The sequence below is a fragment of the Pollicipes pollicipes genome, unplaced genomic scaffold (assembly GCF_011947565.3).
Source record: "Pollicipes pollicipes isolate AB1234 unplaced genomic scaffold, Ppol_2.1 Scaffold_5724;HRSCAF=6776_pilon_pilon_pilon, whole genome shotgun sequence".
NCBI lineage: Eukaryota > Metazoa > Arthropoda > Thecostraca > Pollicipedomorpha > Pollicipedidae > Pollicipes > Pollicipes pollicipes.
Window position 1 is genome coordinate 53,692,524 of NW_023596746.1, and position 23,063 is coordinate 53,715,586.

At 49.1% G+C, this 23,063-nt stretch overlaps 1 protein-coding gene across 2 annotated transcripts; it reads right to left on the reverse strand.

Moving 5' to 3' along the window:
- Positions 1 to 123: 123 nt before the first annotated feature.
- Positions 124 to 17,803, reverse strand: LOC119102644 (lambda-crystallin homolog). Of its 2 annotated transcripts, XM_037226103.1 has the most exons (8): positions 17,649 to 17,803; positions 16,735 to 16,816; positions 5,304 to 5,409; positions 4,576 to 4,784; positions 3,439 to 3,596; positions 1,340 to 1,482; positions 947 to 1,089; positions 126 to 571 (listed from the first exon to the last, which is right to left on the reverse strand). In XM_037226103.1, exons 1-8 carry the CDS (start codon positions 17,684 to 17,686, stop codon positions 497 to 499), a joined length of 954 nt encoding a protein of 317 aa, XP_037081998.1. In that variant the 5' UTR covers positions 17,687 to 17,803; the 3' UTR covers positions 126 to 496. The 2 variants fall into 2 exon arrangements, with proteins under 2 accessions (XP_037081999.1, XP_037081998.1); XM_037226104.1 differs by lacking the exons at positions 16,735 to 16,816; positions 17,649 to 17,803 and adding an exon at positions 14,251 to 14,348 and having other exon boundaries at positions 124 to 571.
- Positions 17,804 to 23,063: the final 5,260 nt, after the last annotated feature.

Sequence of the window (23,063 nt, forward strand, 5' to 3'; positions counted from 1 at the left end):
GCTCAATGTGAACAGACTATGCCACGTCTGTAAAAACAGTGTGTGAGTTTAGCCTCTTGATTCTGTCTCTTCGGGCTTCCGTAAACAACACACATTGAATCCCTTGCATGTATTGTATGAAAGCTTCGCCGCAAAACACATCCAGACACAACTGTGCTCGTTCCATCACTGGTTTCACTCAACTCCCGTATCATTTTCGGCCATCAGTTGGGGTTTGTCCCGGGGTGGTACATATGCCTAACATACATGTGGGACTGCTCAGCGGTTTACTGGCCTGGCTGAGTCTGGCACGGGTTGCAGACAGCTGGCCACGAATAAGAGCAGTTGAAACCAACAAATGAATGCACACATGTTTGGAGCACGATGGGTCCCAAGTAATACAGTCTGTTTCAGACTGATGAGCAGAGGTAGCGGGTCAGCGTTGGTGTCCACTGTTGGCGGCGAGTCGAGCTCGGTCGACAGAGGCATGTGCGGGACTCAGAGGGAGAGCGGTCGTTTACTTGCCACTGTCCATGTCCTTCTTCAGCCTGGCCAGGGCTGCCAGGCGGGCATCTCTCCAGGCTCGGCGCTCCTGAAACAGCGTCAAGGAACACGTGCCAACGTGGTCCGCGTCCACGGAGACCCGGGTCAACACATGAAGTCCGTAACCATGTCATGTTCGTCCCGAAAGCATAGACGTACGACCTCAAAAATCATCCCCGAAACAACCACCTCCGGTGCGGGCACAGAGCTGCAGCCCGTGCGATACAATGTGACCGCTGCCTTACATCGTTCACTCCAGCAGCGGCAGGTGCGCGCACGCACCTGCAGCCTTTCCAGTTGCACCACCACCACTGCCTGCACCAGTACCCGCTCCAGCAGCGAATGCTACAGACCTGCAGCATTTCCAGTTGCACCACCACCACTGCCTGCACCAGTACACGCTCCAGCAGCGTGCGCTACAGACCTGCAGCTTCTCCAGTGGCACAATTCGGGTCATCTGGGTGTCCACCTCTTCCGCCAGCTTCCCCTCCATCCTCGGCACCGGACCGAATGTCTCCGACACCGAGAAGACCGTTTTGCTGTAGCGATCGCAGTAGTTGGCCATGCCTGCAGCGACGCGAAGGATAAATCAGCTCCACCTCACGGGTAACACACGCGCCCTAGAGGTCCTAGCCGTCGGCACGTTAGTGCACAACAGGCCTCACTTGGGGGGGGGGGGGGGGGCGGGAACGGGGCGACACGTCACCAGAAGCTTACTGTAACCAGACAGTAGGGCAGAGCATCGGAGCTCAGGGAGAGTGCTCCCGACTCCTCCCAGAGCGCGGGCTCGGTGCAGCTCGTCCAGGGCGTCCGTCACCTTCAGCGTTGAGGTGGGCTGTCTCCAGTGGTCCCATGAAGGCGTAGCGCGGCCCCAGGCCACTCTTCATCAACGAATCCACGTCTTGTACATCTAGTACGCCGTCGGCTATCAGACGCCAGCACTCGTTCAGGATGGCGTACCTGCGCCGGCAGAGGACGCGCTGATCACGACGGCAGGTGGCGCCTGGGTCAACGACGATGAAATGTCGGCGCTCTGCGTTACTCTGTCGCAAGATAACAAAGGACAGGTTCGTAAAAAACCATGACATTAACCTGACTGTAATACAGTCGCTCTACCAAAAGAAATCTTGTGCTACAACTTCAGGTGTTACTAAAATTCGGCTGCCGGTATATGCAGGCAGCATGAAGCAGACGGTACGACTGTGACCGTATTTCGAGATCAAGTAGGGGTCATTTCCAGAACGTTTGCAAGAGATCATCAACAACATTAATTTTGTATCACTTTGACAGAATGTACCAATTTTTACCCAATAACTCATCACAGTCCATTGGGGCTGTTAGAAAGCCCTTGGACCACTCCGGGTTCGAACACGAATGCATTTAATAACTATTGGAACAGGCATGCCATGGAGCGGTTTTGCTCAGTAGTACAGGCAGAGGTGCGGCGGGGATAGGTACGAGGTGCAGCGGTAGGGGTACGAAGGCCATGTACTTCCCCTAGGTTCCGAGGCGTCCGAAGGGTCCCTCAGCCCGAAGGGCGGTTCGGGAACTATGATTAAGGGTCCGATTTGAAAATCAGACGGTCCCAAAATGCCGACCGGAGGTCGTATTCAGGGACCCGGACCGCGGGGTCGGGATCTCCAATGCCTTCAATGCGTTTCAAACAACTAAGCGCACCATCGATGACGTACAGTCGGCTCCGTGGCGGCATGGGCCCGAGAGCCCATTTCCCAAGCAGGGACAAAACCAAAGCCAGCTATTTACATCGGTCGGAGCCCAGTGCCTGTCAGGGCCCCACAGCGCCTTCCAGGAGGCCCTGTGTTGGCGAGGGGCTCCGAGTCGGCCAGAAGCAGTGTTTCAGGAGGCCCGAAGAGCCCGGAGGGCCCAACGGGACCGACGTTTAAGAGCACGATTGGAGAGCTTAATAGCACGAAGGACTGGTCGGATTCTTATTCGGTGGCCTCGGCCTGCGGGGACTGGCCCTCAAATTATAGTTGGGGCCTGTTGCGCCTTTCAGGGGCCCCGGAGACGAACTGGGCCTTCACGCTGGTCAGGTACTACTTATACCGCACAGTCGGCTCCTTGCCGGTACGTGCCTGAGGGCCCGCTTCCCAATCTGGTCATGTTAATACATCCGGTTGACACATCTTGATCTACATTCTACATTCACTGGGCCCTTCATATCTCTGTAGAGCCGGGATAAAATTTTTGTAAAAGCTTCTGAATGGGCTCACCGGACCATAGTAACATAACCAGCACCGACGATTTATTTCATACAGTCGTCGAGCGCGTGATGTTGTCGGTTTATTCGCTAAAAAATTCAGGCAAAATCACACCGCGGTAGCCTCTGGCCTCTAGCACACGTAAAGATGGAAAACATGAAAAAATACCAAAAAAGCATGCCCTCATTGTCAAATGGACCATATACAGCTACCTAATTTTGTTTAGGGGAATGAGTGCTTTAACTCTCAGTCCCTTTTGTCAATCCTGTGCCCCCCCCCCCTTTGCCAGGGGTTTGACTGCGCGCCTGGTTGCAGTATGTTTGCTTTTTCGTGATGAGCCGTGCGCGAGTCCCTTTTGCCCGAGGTTTACAAACATTGCGGGGAAGTTCGGCCCTGGTGTCATTTGACCATTGGGTTCAAAATTCGAACTGATTGTATTCACCAATAACTGTTTTTTTTCGACGAGTGTTAGGATGTTGCCGACTTTTTAAATAATTAATTTGGATACTCGCATATTCTCCGGCACCCTATTATTTAGTTGAGTATTCGAACGGTCCAAATAAGAGCGATGGCATCTAGTGGAGGTATATGGTCCAATTTCATATAAAAGCAATACGTCTGAGGTTGTGCAGGAGCTCGAAACCCGAAGAATCTGCGGAAGCGCCCTGCTTGATCCTGTTGATGCCGCACTTACTGGATCCGGTTGAGGGCAAAGCCCGGCATCTCCTTGCCGAGTGTGACGGGGTCTTGACCGATCTCAAGCATCAGCTCTCGTGTGCGCCTCACCACCTCCGGGTCAGTCCAGGGGGCCGGCACCAGCTCCACCAGAGGCACGTAAAAGGGTGGGTTCACCTGGGGGAAGCACCACCAAAGTCGGGTCAGATATCGTCGACACCAGTTCCACCAGAGATGTGTAATAGGGCGGGTCACATGTCACCAGTGGGGAGACGTCTGTACCTCCCGGCCAAAAGCTGTCGGGCACTCGGCCTAACTTAACCCCTTACATTCAATGATGCGGTTAAACTTCTTTCGCCATCCTAATATAGCTCCAAAAGCCACGCGGCCAATTATGACGCAGCATTGTGCCATCAGTGCTATTAGTGTACCTTCAGGCTGGTTAATCCAGAGTCGCGGAAGATATATGACATGAATATGTGGTGGCATAGTCTATAGTAGTTAAAGGATGTCCGATTCTGCGGTCTGTATCAGCCACAATCACACGAAAATTTCATAATATCAAAAGAGAGAAGCCGTCAGATCCAAAGCAGGGACATAATAAGGTCGGGGCCTTCGCTGACAGATCCGGCCTGAGTTTGGCCCGCCATAGGTCAGCTACCTCTCAAGGCACGCCCAATTTTTCATACAAAAAACTGGCATCCAATGTCTTACAGCTATGCAGAGTTTGGCGCGCCTACGCTGCACTGTACGGAAATAATCATGTAAAACCTTTGTGTAGGTTGTGGTCCAATTGACCCCCACCCGGGCGTGTGCTTAAGATCGGCGGCAGGCCACATGCCATGGACTTGCCGTTTGTTGACAAAACTCATCAACCTCACCGCGCCATAAACAAAGCGGTACGTTATTTCGTACTTCACCGACCCCAGTGACGACTGTGTTTATTGCAACGACTGGAACTCGTCACAGCTGTATAGAGCAGTAGCCGACACTCGCATGCCTTGTTGTTAACGCAGCCCATAAACATATGCCGAGCTGCACAGGCTGAGGTGTAAGCCGCTCACCAGTCAGATCCGTGTCGTCCCGCGCGGGAAAACCGTCGGCGGTCACTGTACCCCAGACGGGGACGCATCTAAGCGCACCCACCCCCACTGACCGGGTGGGCCACCAAACAGCTGCTGCGGTGCTGCAGCGTCTGCGTGAACTTGGAGGACCCAAGGCACGAGGTGGAAGAGCTGAGCACCGTACTGCCATCTGTAAGCCGGTCCAGCTGCTCGAAGACCTGCTGCTTCAGCTCCAGCCGCTCCGGCACGCACTCCTGCACGTGCACCGCCCCCGACACACACTCAGCCAAGTCCTTGGCGCCTGCAGCACCGGTCGCATCAGTCATTGCAGGCCTGATCACGCTGTTTGTGACGTCGCTGGCGTGCTCACAACGGTCACAGCCATCAGAGATCACGAGCGGCGTGTCACGGCGGTCGCCTCCGGACCAGAGGGCGGTCTGACCGCGTTAAGTACAAACGGTCTAACGTGCACTAGTGCCAGACTGCGAGACCAGTCAGCGACGCGTCACACGCGCCGATCGCAGCGATGACGATAAAACACCAGTCTGACAGACGGAGCTTGAGACCCTGATACAGAAGATGATCGCCACCGCATGCTGCACCCTCGGAGCGGCGCAGCCCCCTCACCAGGTGACTCCCTGGCAGGCACCTCCACAAAGAAAGCGATACAACAAAGCTGACATGAATTGGAATAAGAAGCAAACACGAAATATCTTCGCAAATATCAGCATTAGTTATTAGTCCATTTTAGCATAACTACAAAAACATGCATAAAACGAGTCCGCCAATAGTAACTGGAGGAGGCAGGCTGAAGTCTGACCTGTGATAAGCTGAAGCTGCTGGTCGGCAGTCAGGTCGCCTCTCAACATTCCGTGCCTCTCCATCTGGTCAAGCTGACTGCGGATATCGTCCAGAGCTCCAGGGATCTGAAGATTAAATAGAAATACGACATGCCTATCATGCCGGTCGGAATGTTTCGCCACATTGCGAAATAGGACAGGTAAGACCACCCAGCCTGACATTTTATCAGTTCGCATGAATTTTAAGGTTTGATGTCTAATCCGTGGGACCATGCGAAATGAGCTTGCCAATTTCGCTCTGAAAACACATTCCTCGCAGTGCGACAGGAGCGCCAGGGTTTCAAGGTCGGGCCTGGTCCCAGGTGGCCGAGATGGGTTTTTCATGGTCTATCTCGTGGAGCCCCAGGCACTCTGAGAGACTACTACAGCCTTTGGACTCAAGGACAAGGTTCGTGTCAGTCATCCGAGCATGCTCGATGCACTGGTGACTGGGAGCTGGCGGCGTCCGTGACAATCATTACGCCTTTAGTCCAATACTCTCGTGGTTATCATTTTGGCGTGTAACGCTTCGTTCATGTGGGTTGTGTTCTTCTTCTCACCAACGTCCATCAGAGAACGGGCGTGAAAAGGTAACTGTATTCGGTCGAGGTGCCCTTGCAAAGTGCAGCGTCGCAACACTGGTCGCTGGGTCGCGTCCGCCTCCCCCTGACCGTCGCTGCCCGTCTGACGCTGCGCAGGATGCGTCAGGTTATAAACGGCGGGGCCGCTGGGCGGCGCCGGCGGGCGGCCTCCAAACGCTGGTGATGGGGCGTTCTTGAACCTTCGACGTTGTGCAATTCTAATGCACGTGTGAGCCCACGTAAAGCAGAAGCATAGGCGCGCTATGTCGCAACTCTTGCACAAAGCAACTACGGCTATGGGTAACCACATCCGGCTTATCTAATAATTAGCATACAAAGTAAACAAGGCAATGCATCTGCGTCAAACGAGTCAGTCTAAGTGCGTTGTTTTCGTTAGCGAGCCGAGCGTCCTGCTGACGCGTTGGCAACGGTGCAGCATGGACACGTATTCGGTTACGCGTTACGATAGCCCCCCCTCCCCTAACAACAAAAGAATGATAGCAGGGCAACAACTATCATTAGTTGGCAGCAGTGCTGTCAGCCAAGTACGTAGGGGCTCGGGAATAACGGCTGACACGTCACGAACTTTGTGAACACGCACTGAGACGCAGCGCAACCTAATCAGCGCACAACGCTAGACCTACAAGCCCAAAAACATGTACCATTATCTAATCGAGCATGAAGCCAGTACCAAACAACGCGGGGCACAGAGCTTGCGCTACAATGCAAAACATACATACATATACCAAACCAGGTCACACACGCTCGGGCGACATATATATGTGTATATATATATATATATATATATATATATATATATATATATACATACATACATATGCATATATATATATATATATATATATATATATATATATACGTCAAATACCTGCATTACACAGGATACCAGATGGTGCGCAGCGCTGAATAGTTGCGGCGGTTCACATAAACATTGCATAGCTCGCGGCGGAATATACATTAAGAGCACATCTGGCACGAGAGACATGCCAGGGAACGGGGGCGATATACAAGCCTGTAGACCTCACATCTCGGGTCGAACAGATCGCGACGTGGCACGCGGTTGCGCGGGGCGACGAGCCACGGCGGCCGGGACATGATCTGGCGAACCACTCGAGCGGGGAGAAGCAGCGCCGACGATGATCACTGCAGACTCAGGCACGGTAGACTGGGATGCTGCGTGTTCCGGTGCAACAGGAGCCAGGGGTATTTCTTCAGCCGGTGCTGACTGGGTCTCGGTCATCTCATCGGTCTGGGCAGCAGGGAAGTAGGAATGACGGCGGCGTGAGCGGCAGCTAAGGTGCGGGATCAAGGTCCGAATAACTGGGCAAGTATAGCGCATAGCTAGCAGCCAATGACGACAAAACCAGTGCTAATTACCAAAACGTACATGCTATATTTGAAGGACGTCGGACTGTCACTGCTCAGCGCGACAGCTGAAGGCAAATCGAAATATTTGACAGCAGGTAGGCCATAGACTGTGAGTCCAGGCAATGCGGAAATGGTAGCGGTCGTACGATTCAGCGAGGCGTTCCAAGGTGAGCGCCAGATAGGTATCGGCTGTTAAGTGAGTATAGCTTTGACGTAAAACTGAGGAAGCTGAAGCTAAGATTCGCCAGAGTAACATGAGGCAGGAAAAGTGTATCACTATAGGCTGAACATCCCGCGGCGAGTTCCAGGATGTTGATTTTATCCTGAACCACGAGGATTTGACTCGATTGGTTTGCGGCGCAAGCCGTAGCTAGCCTAAAAGGGTTGATAGATACCAGAAGCCACTGACCACTGTCCAAGATTATAACCTTTTGGATCGTGGTTGCTAGGGTGTACCATTGAGGAGCATAATTTATGGATAAAAGCCTCTTCTTTCCGAAACAGAACGACCAGACATGATACAGCAGATGCCATGGGGTACGCATGTTTATGTCATTGGCAGAATGACAATTTAGCAAGCAAACACGTTTCGATCTCGCTGTCCTCAGGAAGGACGTGCTGTTGCCGGTTTTCAGATGCCATGAGGAATAAAGACGTTCCCACGGTACATTCCAGTGAGATATTATGTACGTCGTGTGGCACGCGATATTTAAAGAATTTGTAAACGTTGCATGCATGTGTTACATGTAGCAACGGGATATAGAAAAGCACACGAAAGACCGAGTCTTTCTGCACCACTTTAGGTCGAATAAAACAGATGTACTGACCGAGTTTCTGTCGTAGAAACGGTAGAGCGAGAGTCGTGGGAAGTTCTTTTTTGGTTGTCCGCAGGATTGTTCGGAAATTTCTTGTTGACATCAAGCTAGTATGTAAAATTCCAACTTTTGCGGGAGCCAGCTTATTATCCCAACTGTTCAGTCGATAGTGAAGCCTACGCAAAACTTGACATAGTCCAAGAATGGGATCTGACACCTATTCGATATACGTGGCAGTGGTTATGACGTCCATTGCCTGGTCCACATGATAAATTACGTCATCGCGAGTCTTTGCAATTTTCGGTAAAGCATGTGTTATTTCATTTAGCTGTATGCGGTTGGTTCGAACAGCAATTTGTGTCGAACGCAAAACAGCAAGGGTTCCGTTGAGACTGTGCGCTATAATTTTTTCTTCTTTGCTTAAGACTGAGACTTGGGCTTGGAGATGATTTATCTCCTGTTCGGTGGCAGTGCCAAAGAGGTAGGACATGACGTTTCCTATACCGTTTATCAATCCTCGACGGGGTCGTCGGGTAAATGGTCTCTGTAATGTCTGAAGAAAAGCATCATGAAGATAGACAGTTTCATCATATATTCCTTGGATAACATCTACAAGGCGTGCTATCGTTTGATTTACCTGCAGTGTGGCCTCGCAAGATAGTTATTGGTCAACGTGGTCCGCGAAGCCCTTAAGGTTATACGTTGCCTTTTCCACTGAATGTAGCTGTCGTTTTATCAACGAGGTGTTGACCGAAAGAGCATTGTCCACGAATTGTAGCTTGGATTAATTTTGCCCATTGGTATAAATGCATCACCGGGATCGCCTGAGGTAAGGGTCAAGGGGTAGGAGGAGGTGATGCGTAGCATCAGAATGACTGCTGGCTGCCAGAACACCCTGTAGAAGTCAAAACTTTCTCAGGATATTGCGATGAACATCATTATCAGAGATATGGCGGTTACGTCAGCACTTTCCAGTTTACGCCAGCTAAGAATTTGTGCCGGAGCATTGGCCTCAGCATGACTAATGTCTGGGTCGTCTTTCGACTGAACGGCATAAATTCGTGGCGACTTGTCCTCATGTGGATTATCATCCGGTAAAGGACTGTTCATATCTCGTCGTTTGTGACCAGCTAGACGGGTCCAGAAACCATTCTCATGTCGTCGCGCGGGGATTTACGATCGCAATGCGGAGTCATGTGAGAGCACAGGATTGCTGTTTTCTCTGTCCGGTAACAGTGTAGCCGTCCTATCAGAAGTCTGTTCCTCATAGGGTGGTTCTCTGTCATTAATCATTTCCTGATCCACATCGATGTCGTCAGCACCATCATCATCTACTGGTGGTACGTCTGCAACGGGTGTGTCCTGCTCGTGAGCGGTTACCAAAGAACCGTCGTTGCGAAAAGCTAACTTTGCTAGTCTGGGGGGTTGGCCACGAAGCGATTCTTATGCAGGTCTCATATGAATTTAAATGTGACGTTTCATGGTGTCGTAATTTCTATTCCAAACGTCATTGATATCCTTATTTCGGAGATTTTCTGAATAAACCAGCTTGGTTTTGTGGGTTGACATGTTTTTGATGACATAGTTTTCTTCTCCGATTTTTGCTACAATGCGAAAGTAAGGCTTCCAGTGCAGGGTGAAGTTCGAAGAATTCCCTGTTTTGATCTTAGGATCGCAGTAATAAGCTGATCGCCAGTTTCAAATGAGGATGCTTGCGCACCTTTGTCAACCAGCCTTTTGCTGTGATCCCGTCTTTGTTGAATATTTTCTGTGACATGCTTTAATGCGTGATGGAGATTTTCGAGCATTTGGGTAACATACTCGTCACCAGAGTACTGGTAACGGGGTTGCACCAAAGCATCTACAGGTAAAATCGGATCCCGGCCGTACAGGAGAAAATAGGGCGAGCATTTGGTTGTTTACTTTTTGCTAACCCTGTGAGCGGCTAAGCATGGCTGTGGTATTTGTTCCCACTTCGTGTGATCCTCACTAACCTTTTTGACAATCATCTCATTCAAGACCTTATGGAATCTTTCTGTCTTTCCGTTTGTCTGAGTATGGTAGCTACTCGTGCGTGTCCTTGCTATTCCTAAGTCTTTGTTGACAGTATCTATAAACGCGTTGCAAAGCTGCGTTCCCTGATCGCTCAAAATTGATCGAGGGCATCCATGACGGGGTATGATTTCATCCAAAAGTATTTGAGCTATTGTATCCACATTTTTGTTAGGAATGGGGTAAGCTTCCGGCCATCCAGAGAATAAATCTACTACCTTAGAGATGTACACGTTTCCTTTAGACGTGATCGGGTGGGGTCCTGTCAAATCAATGCCGAGTTCAGTCATCGGAGCACTGGGCATTGGCATTTCTTGTAATGGACGTCTTTCCTTTTTAAGCTTTTTCATATTACACCTTTCGCAGGTTTGGACGTATATGTTAAGCTCTTTTAACATGTCCGGCCAAAAGGATGACTTCATGACCTTGTCAGTGGTCTTTTCGATGCCTAAATGACCTCCAAAGTATCCATCATACGTCTCTCGAAGGATGGTATATTTGAATTTTTCAGGAACAACTAGTTGAGCGCGGGTCAAAAGACGTGTTTTAGTACCCGACGCTAAATGATAAAGGAAATCATCATCGATGTAATATCCTTACACTTTATCATCGTCTCCCTCTAGTAATTAGAGGATGCTTTTTTCTAACAAAGGATCTTCTTTTTGAGCATTCCTGCACTCGGCATCTGTCCAAGCCATAGCAACGCGTTCGGTATACGAAACGTCCTTTATTTCCTTGTTTTGTATCTGGGAATTGTCAATTACATTAATTTCTTAAGTATCACCTTGTTGATGATGCCACTCTATCTGTTCGCCATCTAACAAAGTCTCTACTTGTTCCGAATTCGGAAGTCTAAAGAGGAGATCTGCAGTAACATTTTTAGCACCACTGATATACTCGATATCGCAGCCGTATTCACTCATTATGATAGTCCATCTTTGTATTCGAGGATTCTGGATTTCGCTTGTGAAGATATGTTTCAGCGGTTTATGGTCCGTGTAGATTGTGAAATTGGTTCCTAAGATGATAGGGAGTAGTTTTTGTAGGCTGTACACGATACCAAACACTTCGTGTTCTATAGTCGGCCATTTCTTTTGTGCATCAGTAAACTGATGAGATGCGTATTGTATCACTCTCTTTTGATCCTCTTGTTTTTGTATCAACACCGCGTCTAAAGCGTATTGCGAGGCGTCTGTAAATATTAAAAATGGTTGGGTGACGTCTGTAAATGCCAATATTGGAGCTTTTACTGACCGAGTCTTGAGGGTATCAAATGCGCGTTGCGTTTGACCACTCAATTCGAATCTCGCGTTCTCTCGAGGGAGTGCTATCAAGGGTCTTGCAATTTCGCTGAGCTGTGGCACGTACTTTCTGTAAAAGGATGCCATTCAGATAAACCCACGGCCTTCTCTAAGATTTCCATCGGTCGAACACTGTCTCAAGATGCTGCAAATGTTCCTCGAAAGTGGTGCTATGAACGATAATGTCGTCGATGACGGCAACTGCAAATTGTTTGACATCGCTCAAAACGACGTTTATCAGATTTTGGAATACTGCTGGGCAGCCTGCTAACCCAAAACCCATGTATTTGTATCCGAAAACACCTGCATCTGTCCCAAAAGGACTTTTTTCTGCATTTTCCTCTTTGAAGGGGACATGCCAGAATTCTGCTTTTAAATCCAAACAGGTGCGGAATTTAGATTTTCCTAAAGAATGAAGACAGGTCAAAGAAGAAATGTAAAGAAAACAGAAGAAAAGGAAGACTGCCTTCGGCGCTAGGCATGCTGGCGGCGGGTACCACGGAAATGGCGTTTAGATTTTCTGAAATATACACGAATTAGATGTGAACCATCTTCTTTTAGTACTACAATCACAGGTGACAGCGATGGGGAGTTGCTTCCGCGAATGATGCCTGCTTTTAGCATATCATCTACGTGTTTATCCATAACTGCCTTTTGAGTCAGAGGAATCTTATAGGGCTTTTGTCTAGTGGGTGGTTCGTTTTGAGTGTTTATTACTATTTCGGTAGCATGCGTAGTTGTTAACTCTAAATCTTTCACCACAAAAATTTAATGTTTCTTCCTTAAAGCTGTTCAAGAACTATGCGCCGTTCTTCCGAAATGTGTCCTAAGTTGAACATTTTCAATTTAGTCGTTTGATTCCATGGATATCGTTTGTTATTCTGCTTCTACATGATTGACTTCATTCTGCTCTTCGGTTTTAGAATTTAACGCTTTACCTAAAACTTAACCTTTCCAAAACTAAAAATGTTTGCCTGTCTCATTCACAATAGCCCAGGGGACGTGCTTGCTCTTAGACATTTGAACCAGTGCATTAGGTAAAGAATTCTAGGCTCATCTTCAAAGCATGGGGAAGACGTAAGTTGCGTCAGAATAAACTATTTTCCAGCAGTTTCACTTTCCGGTGGTTGACATTTTATTTGAGCTAATGATCTAGGATACGTATGGACGCTTTCTGACAGTCTTATTAAGTTATTTTCTTCTTGCTGACAGCTGTGTTTTTCCTTTAAGGGAAACAACGCTTTTCCAATTTTCAGTAACTGATTATCGAAATCAATGATAGTTTTTCTTTCATTGAGAAAGTCCACGCCTAAACTCATGTCGTGGCGTACTCCCGTAACCACACAACATGAATGATACATTCGGGTTTTGCCCAATGTAATTTGAATTTTTACCATTTTTGTGACTTCAAATCGGTGGGCTGCGGCAGATATTAAAGGTACCTTTTCCTGGCATGTCTCCTTTATCAAAGCGTCGTCACATAATTGTAAGAATTCGTCGCTCACCAGCGAGAACTGGGCTCCACTATCCAAAAGAGTACAAAACCCGTTTTTGCCTATGTAAACGTCTATGAAAGGACATTTCTTGTTCACATCTATGTTGCAAATTTCACCTGCTCGACTGGATGGAGGTCCTACTAGTTTTCCGAACGTTCCCGTTCATCTGCTTGAGAGGTCTCTTTACGTAGCTGTGCGGCATATTTGAGACACACACGTTGGATGTGGCCTGGAATGTGGCAAAAATGACAAATGGGCTATGGTCTTCAGTAAACTGATACCTAGGTCGTGCCGGGTCCTCTCTATAGAGCCTGGGTCTAGTCCGAGATGGGTTTGCGTCCTGTGAAGATTTCCTTGCGGTGGTGGGTATGGTTTAACTTGTCCAGAAGGGTTGGGCGGCATGAAACATTTTTGGTTTTGGTACTGCTTTTGAGGCGTGTACCTATAATGGTTCGCTTGTTACGGTTGCACTCCCTGGGGTGTTTTCGTTTGGTTTCCTTCCTCCATTCTGACTGCTAGCACATTGACTGTCTCCGTACGTTGTTCAATTTTTTTCTGAAAGGGGTCTGTGGCTAGTTTGACTAAATCGATTTCCATGGGCTTCTCTCTGTCCCGCATTTCTATTTGCCTGTAAAATTTATCCTCCATGAGTGCAACATCTAGGGCGGCGTTCAGAGTCAAAGGCCATTGGGGAAGCAGTTTGTTGGCAATCTGCTTGTCCACATGTCCGTTCATGAATAATTTGGCCAAGCTTCTTGTTCGCCTGGGGTGTTTATATCGTTTCCGTACGCTTCGGCGGCTAATTGGTTCAAGCGCTCATAAAAGACTGCGCAGGGTCGCGCGGTTTTTGAGTGGTACGGCTCAGTTTTTCTTCCAGGATGTCGGGGTCACGCAGGTTGGAATAAAAACGTATGAACAAGACGTTCATTTGGAGCCACGTGCAGTTGTGGTCTCGGTTGCGCAAAAAGAAGAAGAACATTTTGCTGTACCGGTTATGAGACGTCCTGCCGCGGAGAGCGTGATTTCATCGTTGCCATTGCAGTCCTGATGAATGCGGTCCATGTCAGCCATCCATTGGTACAAATTTCCAGCATTTAAGCCGTCAAAATGTGCACAACCGGTTTTGATGGAATTTATGTTCAAAAGATTGTACAGATTTGCCAAGCCTTTTAACACCTTATGCGACAGCTCTGTCGAATGCAAGAGTTCCTCTGGCAGGGGAATTTCCTGAGGTGCATGCGCTATGGTGTTTGAGAGGATTGCGAAATGGAACACAGGATAGTCAGCGTCGTACCTTATTGATGAAGTAACCTGATGTACCGGATATCACCAGTCCTGTGCCTCGTGCTCGTAGATGAGAGAGATGGAAGGCTGCACGTCGAGCTCGGTTTCAGCGCCTTCGAGCTGCGTCGTCCTTCCGGTCGTGCTCTCCGGAGTTGCAGCGCTTGCCTGGTTGGCAGGGGCGGAGATGTTCGTGGTATTGTAGGTAGCGAGGAGTCGGCGGCTGCGCTCGCTTCTTGTTTCGTTTACGGGTGGGTAGATCGTGTGGTTTGGGGACCGTCCAGCCCCCGGTTCAATAAAGACGGGTGTTCCTCTTCCGATAGCGATGCTTCCGTTTTCCCAGTTTTCTTCACCAAGTAACGAGACTTCAGGAGCTTTATAGTCTGGATGAGAAAGGACAGGATTTTGGAGCTGTCTGATATATTTCGTGCATCGACGTTGGGCTTTTTGATAAGGTTTTTCAATCAGCTCATCAAGGTCTGCTGCGGAAGGATTTGCGGAGGAGAAACCACAACAGCGCTCGAGGCAAGGGAGGCAGGAACAACGATGGTAGGCGTAACAGGAGGTAGTGATATGGTCACAATGACACACATGACAAATGCCACACAGTTGGCAAAACTCCCGCCTGTTGGGATTGTGGCAAGAGTAGAAATGCTTCCTTTTCTTTCGACGGTTTTCTTAACATGTGCAATGATACGCACACAGCTTGTCCAAAGTATTGGTCTGGTCAGTTGCGAAACTGTCTTGTAATAATTTCCAGTAAGTACAGGTACCAGAGGCCAGAAAATCCAAGTCTTTATCCGTTATCCAGCGACTCGAATAGCTTGCGTGGATTGATTCCTGAACTTCGATAGCGGTACCTAGTTGTGATACGAGGGGACGATTGGACATTGATAATCCGCAGGTTCTTGATCCGGGTCACGGCACCAATGTAAAGCTTTATTCTTGTGGGTAGTGTTCTTCTTCTCACCAACGTTCATCAGAGAACAGACGTGAAAAGGCAACTATATTCAGTCCAGGTTCGCTTGCGAAATGTAACGTCGCGACGATGCTCGTCGGGTCGCGTCCGCCTCTCTCTGACCGTCGCTGCCCGTCTGACGCTACGCAGGATGCGTCAGGTTATAAACGGCGGGGCCGCTGGGCGGCGCCGGCGTGCGGCCTCCAAACACTGGTGATGGGGCGTTCTCAAACCTTCGGCTTTGTGCAATTATAATGCGCGTGTGAGCCCACGTAAAGCAGAAGGAGAGGCGCGCTATGTCGCCACCCTTGCATAAGTCAACTGCGTCTACGGGTAACCACATCCGGCTTATCTAATAATTAGCATACAATGTAAACAAGGCAATGCATCTGCGTCAAACGAGTCAGTCTAAGTGCGTTGTTTTCGTTAGCGAGCCGAGCGTCCCGCTGACGCGTTGACAACGGCGCAGCACGGACGCGTATCCGGTTACGCGTTACAGGCGAAAAAAACGAGTCAGAGAGAGAGAGAGAGAGAGAGAGAGAGAGAGAGAGAGAGAGAGAGAGAGAGAGAGAGAGAGAGAGAGAGAGAGAGAGAGAGAGAGAGAGCGAGTGTGTGTGTGTGTGTGTGTGTGTGTGGAGACAGCTTCCCGTCCGCAAGGAAATTGTTCGAGACCACTGCCCGTCGACTCGCCTACGGTGGTGCGCATCCACTTTTCACCAACACCATTTAGTAAAAAGAGAACAAAAAGTAAAAACAGAGCAACACGTGTTGTAGATGTGTGTGGAGTTGTGGAGATACGTGCGCAACTAGGGCTTGCTTTGGTGGCAATGTTGCCCATAATTGGCCAATTTGGCGAAGGAAGCTTTCTTTCATTCATCAGCCCATTCAGTGTTCAGCATCATCCTAAAATGTTTCATCCACGCATCTTTTCCAACAGAGGTGCACAATTTTTCATCCTTTAAAACTCAAAACTTTTTCTTGTGCCATTTAGTCTTCTTCGACGACGAGATGGAATCTCGAAACGTTAGAATGGAAGGAGCGATGAATATATGAGTAATTTTGTGCGAACCATCTTTAATCTAAGCGGTGATGCCAAGTCAAAGGTCCGGAAACTAGAGAGATGCATCAAAAATCTCGTCAATGCTGAGTCAGCAGTTAATTTTAATCAAACATGCATCAAAGACAGGATTCTGCCAAAATATTTCAATACATGTATATATATATATATATATGTATTATATATATATATATATATATATATATATATATCTATATATCTATATATCTATATATATACATATATATATATATATATATCTCTCTCTCTCTCTCTCTCTCTCTCTCTCTTTCTCTCTCTCTCTCTCTCTCTCTCTCTCTCCTCTCTCTCTCTCTTCTCTCTCTCCTCCTCTCCTCTCTCTCTCTCCTCTCTCTCTCTCTCTCTCTCTCTGTCAGAACTCACACTTAACATTTGAGCCAGCAACTAACGAGAACGGAGACGGAAAGGGCCAATACGCAGCCGTGCAGACGGTGCGTGCTAACCTGCGAGTCGACGGCATCGAACAGACTGACTTGGTAGCCAGCCCCGGCGAACAGCATCGCCCAGCTGCGACCAATCAGCCCACTGCAACGTAGACGTGGGGTCACAGAAAGCCCTGGGTCAGACATGGGAAGACGGAGCCTGATTAATCTGCCCATTGTCTGACGGAAGAGACATCAGGTCAGATGTGCGCAAACACAATTTAACTAGCTAACGCAGGTGTGAGATCGGAGAAAGCCGGACTACGGAAGCTGTGACTATGCAATAATAAGCAGCCCACAGTGTTTCTACAAGAGGGAGCTGGGAAGTTCAGAGATGACCCCGGCACAAACCGACCACTACAACATACCAATCACGTCAGATAGCCGGATTCAAGTAAGCCTTCACCGCCCAGTTTGCGTACCGTGGGCATGACGGGGGCCTATAACTTACATAAATCAGTCTACTGCAGCCCCAGGCGGGTCAGAGGGGCTTTGGTCAACAGGAACGATGGTCAGCAGTCAGTGCTCAGAACACATCCCTCATTAAGAGGTCCACAGCAGGTGTAGGGTGTGCCCTTTAGCGTTCATTATCGTTGTATTAAATATATCCGCCTGAAGTTGACGAGACTACTTGCACTGCCACGCCATGGCAAAAATATGCCGGTGACAGCTTCCCGATGCAGGAGTCGAACCCAGATCTCGTGATACCCAACAGGCGCACAAGCCTCTCAGCCACTTAGATCTTGTCGTACTGACGTGGTAGCCCATCTCCGTTCCAACCGCTCCACGCAAGCGCATGTAGACTCAAAGCCCTACGTTCCAAACCCCTGCGCAACATGACCCTTAGACCTTCAGCGTACCACAGAGCCAACCTGCCCCCCCCCCCCTCTCCAGAGCTTCACAGCACCGCACCTCCAGACGTGCCTCCCCCTCACCTGCCCACGATGCCGACCTTCTTGCCATTGCCGGTCATGGCTGTTGCCGCTGCCGTCCCCACCGAGCTTGACTGGTCGTCCGCGCTGCTGCTGCCGGACCACGCGCGGCCCCTCCTCGTCGGGTCGATCTCGGCCGACTGGCAGCCGGCCGGGTCGGGCGGCCGCGCGCAGGCGCGCCGGGCGCCGCCGGCCTGCCCCCCACAGGTCATCGTGTCTCAAATCTGTCTCCACGGGGGGGGGGGGAGTGCCTCTCGGTTGACGGTATGCCTCCACAGCAAAAAGGCTGGTCTTATCTGTCGTCATGTGGTAGGGTGGCTCTCATCTGGTGGAATGTCTCCACGGGGCACCTCTGGGTGTCGGCTAATTGATGGACTGTCTCGTCAGGCTCTCATCTGCCGGTATATCTTCAGGGACAGAAGCGGCTGGTATCCAACGGGCTGTCTCCACAGGACGAGGGTAGCTTTCACGTGATGCACTGTTCCCACAGGGCAGGGATCGTGTTCACCTAGAGGACTATCTCCGGAGGAAATAATGTCTCTCATCTTTGATGATTTTCTCCAGACGGGAGGTGTGGCTTCTCACCTGGAGGACTGTCTCCAGAGGGAAGGGATGGCTGTCATCTGGAGGACTGTGTCCGAAGGAGATATGTGTCTCTCACCTGGAGGACTGTCTTCAGAGGGAAAGATGGCTCTCACCTAGAGGACCGTTTCCAGAGCAGATATGTGGCTATCACCTGGAGGACTGTCTTCAGAGGTAGGGATGGCTCTCGTCAGGAACATTGTCTCTAATGGGAAGAGGCGGTTCCTGTCTGTCCGAGTGTCTCCATCCAAAAGGAGCACTTTCTCACCCGACGTCTTCACAGGGCTGCACAGGGCAGTTCTCACCAGAACACTACACGGAAGGGACGTTTCTCACCGGCCGGACCGTCGATCAGGTCCGGGGTGGTCAGGTCAGGTCAGGTCAGGTGGCGGGGGGGGGCAAAGATCACCTCCCAGATTGTCCATACGGTGTGGGGTGGCTCTCACATGTTGAACCGAAGGGCGGAGATAACGCTCACCTGACGCAGCACGAACAGTTTATACGTTCATATACGGGCAATGTACCGTTTCTTCGGTTGCACGGCTAGCGTAGTACAGCACGGTTTTGTTATGCTCTGTTGCTGCTACTGGAAATGTGCATCTCTGCAAAAGCTATAAAAAACAACCTCCGAGAACAAGGACAGGAAATCGCAGATGAGACAAAAACTTGTCTGTAATCCGTCAAAAGAACGAGCAGCGGAAACATAGGTCTCTCCCTGGTGTCAGTATTCCACCCGGTGGTTGGCAAACCGAACGCAGCGCCATCTGAAGTGCGTTCTTCACCCCGCTTTGTCTCCGACATACTGCATGCACCACCGTTATGCACACCACACCATCGTTCACCGTTTACCCTGCACCGAAACGTTGGTTGCTTAAAATCCCATGGCTATCCCCCTTGCACCTCCCTTGCACATCTTGAGGGTATTCTTAAGTACTAGCCGCTTTGCTTCATTGGCACCGCTCTGATAGGTCTTAGGTTCTGTGGTCATTTCCGGGCCTTTGCCTACTGAGACGTTGTTGGCAAATTGAAAGCCCCTGAATGTCTGACAATTCTTGAATGCCTTATGGCCAGAGGACATCAATTTTCGGTTTTCGTATCTCCTTTACTGTCCTGAGTTCTTAAAGAAATGCAGCTCACGACTAGCTCAAGAAGATAACTGTCCCAGCGTATCCTCTTCGCTGATTTCTGATATCTGCTTTTCCAAAATTTATCACTTAACAGTGAAGTTCTTCAGCGGAAATTTTAGCTTCAGTTGAGTCTCAACGGAGCAGACATATATATATATATATATATATATATATATATATATATATATATATATATATATACACACATATATATATATATATATGTGTATATATATCCACTATATATATATATGCACTATATATGTATAGTTTTTAGATATCATGTGATTATCACAATATTAGATATAATATATATATATATTATATTATATATATATAGATATAAGTATATATATAATATATAATTATTAAAGGTCATGCACGGCGGGTGAGTTATTACATCGGTGTAATTCGCAAGGGTGCTTGAATTGAAGCGTGAGTTTAAAAAGCGCAAGTAATAATGCCAAAAAAGCCACAGACACGCTATCTGGCTATCCAGTGAAGCTAACAGACATTTATAACGGGGTCTTGCATACAACCGCTGTAGTGTGTGAACTATAGATGCAGCCCTCGGCGGCTAAACACGCTATTGGCAAGACACTCGCAGTTGTGGTACATCCTAGCAGTTGGAAAAGTGCGTTCGTGTTCTAGACGCTGACCTGGAAACTTTGTACTTGGCGTGAACACTGGCTATAAAAACAAAAACAAATTGTTCCAAGGGTTCATGTATATGTAATGCAAAAATATATCAATGCATATGTTTTATTTAAGCGCAACATTTTTAACATAAACGCCTGAAAGTGAAACATCCTGCATAAGGACCATGCCATATTAGAACCATTGGATCAATGTACCGAGAATTGATTTCCACCAACAACTGGATCTAAGTGTGCCCAGAGTCATCACTTTATATGCATACTTTTGGGAAAGCCTGAGTCCCCTCCCCCCCCCCCCCCCCAATGGTGACTTGAGCCCCCTCCCAACGATGCTACACTGAGCCCTACCCTCATGCGAGCAAAACCGGGAATACTGGGCCGGAGAAGTACAGCAAATCTTTCTGCACTGTTGCTTCACCAGGTAACTAAACACAACGCTGTCAATATCATGCTCGTTTTGTGCCAAATAAAAATTCCTGTAGAAACATACGTCATGCTTTTGCTATACAAACTGTCTCATACGCGGTGCCCGCTTGAAAATGTCGGTAGGTCTTCCGCTAATAGCACAGGTGGAGGGGCAAGAACGGAAATGAACTGCAACATGCCGCAGCTTTAAGCGTGTAGGCTGACCCAAGAAAAGGCTAACCAACGTTTTCCTTAACAATAGCTGACGTTTTTTTTCGCAAAACCAGGTAGCGTTCCTCATAAAGGCAGCTTGTTGTAGATTATCATTGCAGTTCGTAAATCTGTAGGTGTGTTTGTAAAAATTGTTTCATAAAACAGAATCCTACAAACAACGACTACATATTAGTAATCTACAAAACCCCACACAAAGCGTTACAAATCGCCCGAAAATTTCTACAACCGTACCTTGGTACGTTACATAAAGGCCAGCTGAATTTCCAGCCGCGGTGCATTTGTAAGATTAAAAGTACAAATCAATACTATAAATCAACGATGGACCCGCCCAATTGTAGAAAAAGCGATCGCAAGCTTACGGCAATGCCAGCAGCGAAATGGATTCTGGACTCGAAGCTCGCGGAAGGAGGCTTGCAAGAATCTCCCGGGGCAAATAACCAAGTTCTCAGAGGAAGTGGGAGGATAAAATAGCTCGCAGAACACAACGTTCAGAGTAAGCAGCCCAGTGACGGCGTTGATGGATTTAATCATCTCTAGTTCCGCGTATGGCCCGTGCAACCAAGCGTGCAGCAAATTTATTCCTTTGCGTTTTCAACCATCACTATAAATGACCTTGGCAGCCGCACCGATCCGATCGAAATTCTGCGTTGTCTTGTGCTCTCGTGTTATGGGGTGGGGAGATAATGATACGTAGGTGATCATTCTCCTTGATTAGGCCAACTGGCATCCAAGTGACTGCCAGGATGAAATGGCTATATCAATAGCTTCTGAAATGAACTTGACATGACATGTTCTGCGACCCAGCGCTCGATTTTGCTCGACGCAGTCCTGCAGACTGTGCGGCGCTGCGGCACGACGCTGTCCCAGATATCGCTGGTACGGGTGATTATCCCTTGCGGTCTTCGGAAGACGACCGGCGAACACACGCTACCGTCCACGAAGTGGACAGGCTTTCCGCCTCTCCGGTCGGGGGACAGGGCGGCCACGCTTTTCCCTAACCTAGTTCACGTGGCGCATAGCTGGCTCTGACAGGGGGGGGGGGGGGGGGGGCGACAGAGGACGTGGCGGCGCACCAGTCAGTCATGAATGCCGACAGCACCTTGTCCCATGTCGGGATTATGCTTAGGGTCATCGTCCAGATACTGCACGGCTACGCGGTGCACGTGAAGCACCCGCACGGGTACCTACAGCACCCGCACGGGTACATCAAGCACCCGCACGGGTACAGCCACCGTCCGGTGGCCCGGTTCGGCTACGGATCGACGGCGCTGCACCCTGCCGGCGGCGCGAGCTACCACATGGAGGAGAAGGCAAAGGACGCCGAGTGAGCGGCAGGCGAGCTGCGCGACGGTGGTGCCCCCAGAAGCCCTGTTGCGGACGACGGCGATTTGTCAGGCTTGGAGCGGCCGGGCCCAGCACTGAAGGATGGACGACAGAGATTGGCAGCACATTGGCGTGAAAATGCTGGCCCAACCCATGCGAATAATAGTCTTCTCGGCAGTCATGATGTTGCATTGGCTGCGTTTGGTGAAGAAAATTATCACTGCTGCTAATAAGGCACATATTCGGGAACGATCAAGCGCTGATTGAGCAATATTCTCAGTGTACACACTCGATGTCATAGAATGCGTCATGTTCCTTTCATTTCATTGTTTAAAACTAATGCAAAAGCAAATGTAAGACAGATCGTTTTGAATCCGTGTCATGATGGAACGGGTAACCTCGGTGTGATACGGAGCAGAGAGAGGGAAGCTATAAGATCCTATCTCACCGCGTTGGACTGCATCATTAGCGCCATACATCAATTCCCTTCCCTGAGATCGCTGAAACAGCGTATATTCGGAACCGACCATGTGTGATTCAGAACTCGAATGTACCATCGGATGTTCGGATGGTCGAACAACACGAAGCATATTGGTGTGAGGTATCGTAGTGTGGCCTGTAACAACGCCGGGGAACACCCCCCCCCCCCTCCCCTCCGGTCCGTCATTGACGACAAGATAACGCACTCCTCATTATGGTGTTTGTATGAAGGACAACCACAGTGAGTTGTTCGCCGCCGGCGTGGTCGAGGGGAGCCCGTTACACCACCGGCGCTCACATCACCACTGGGACGTAACACGCTCCCTCCCCCCCGTAACACGACATCCGTTCCTGGGATGCTCGCGGTGTGACCGGTACATGTCCACGCCGGTCTGGATGGAGACGGCTTTACTGTCATCAGCCATATAGCTGAGCAGGAATATTCTGATTATAGCAGCTTTCGTGCATTGTAAGTAGCAATGTGCATAAATCTCGTACTTTGTTATGAAAATTCTATGCTGGCTAGCTTGATTCGGGTCCTTTAAACGCATTTCATATTTGCAACTGCTGTCACTGTAAATATAATGAATATTTTTGTCTTGTATTTAGGC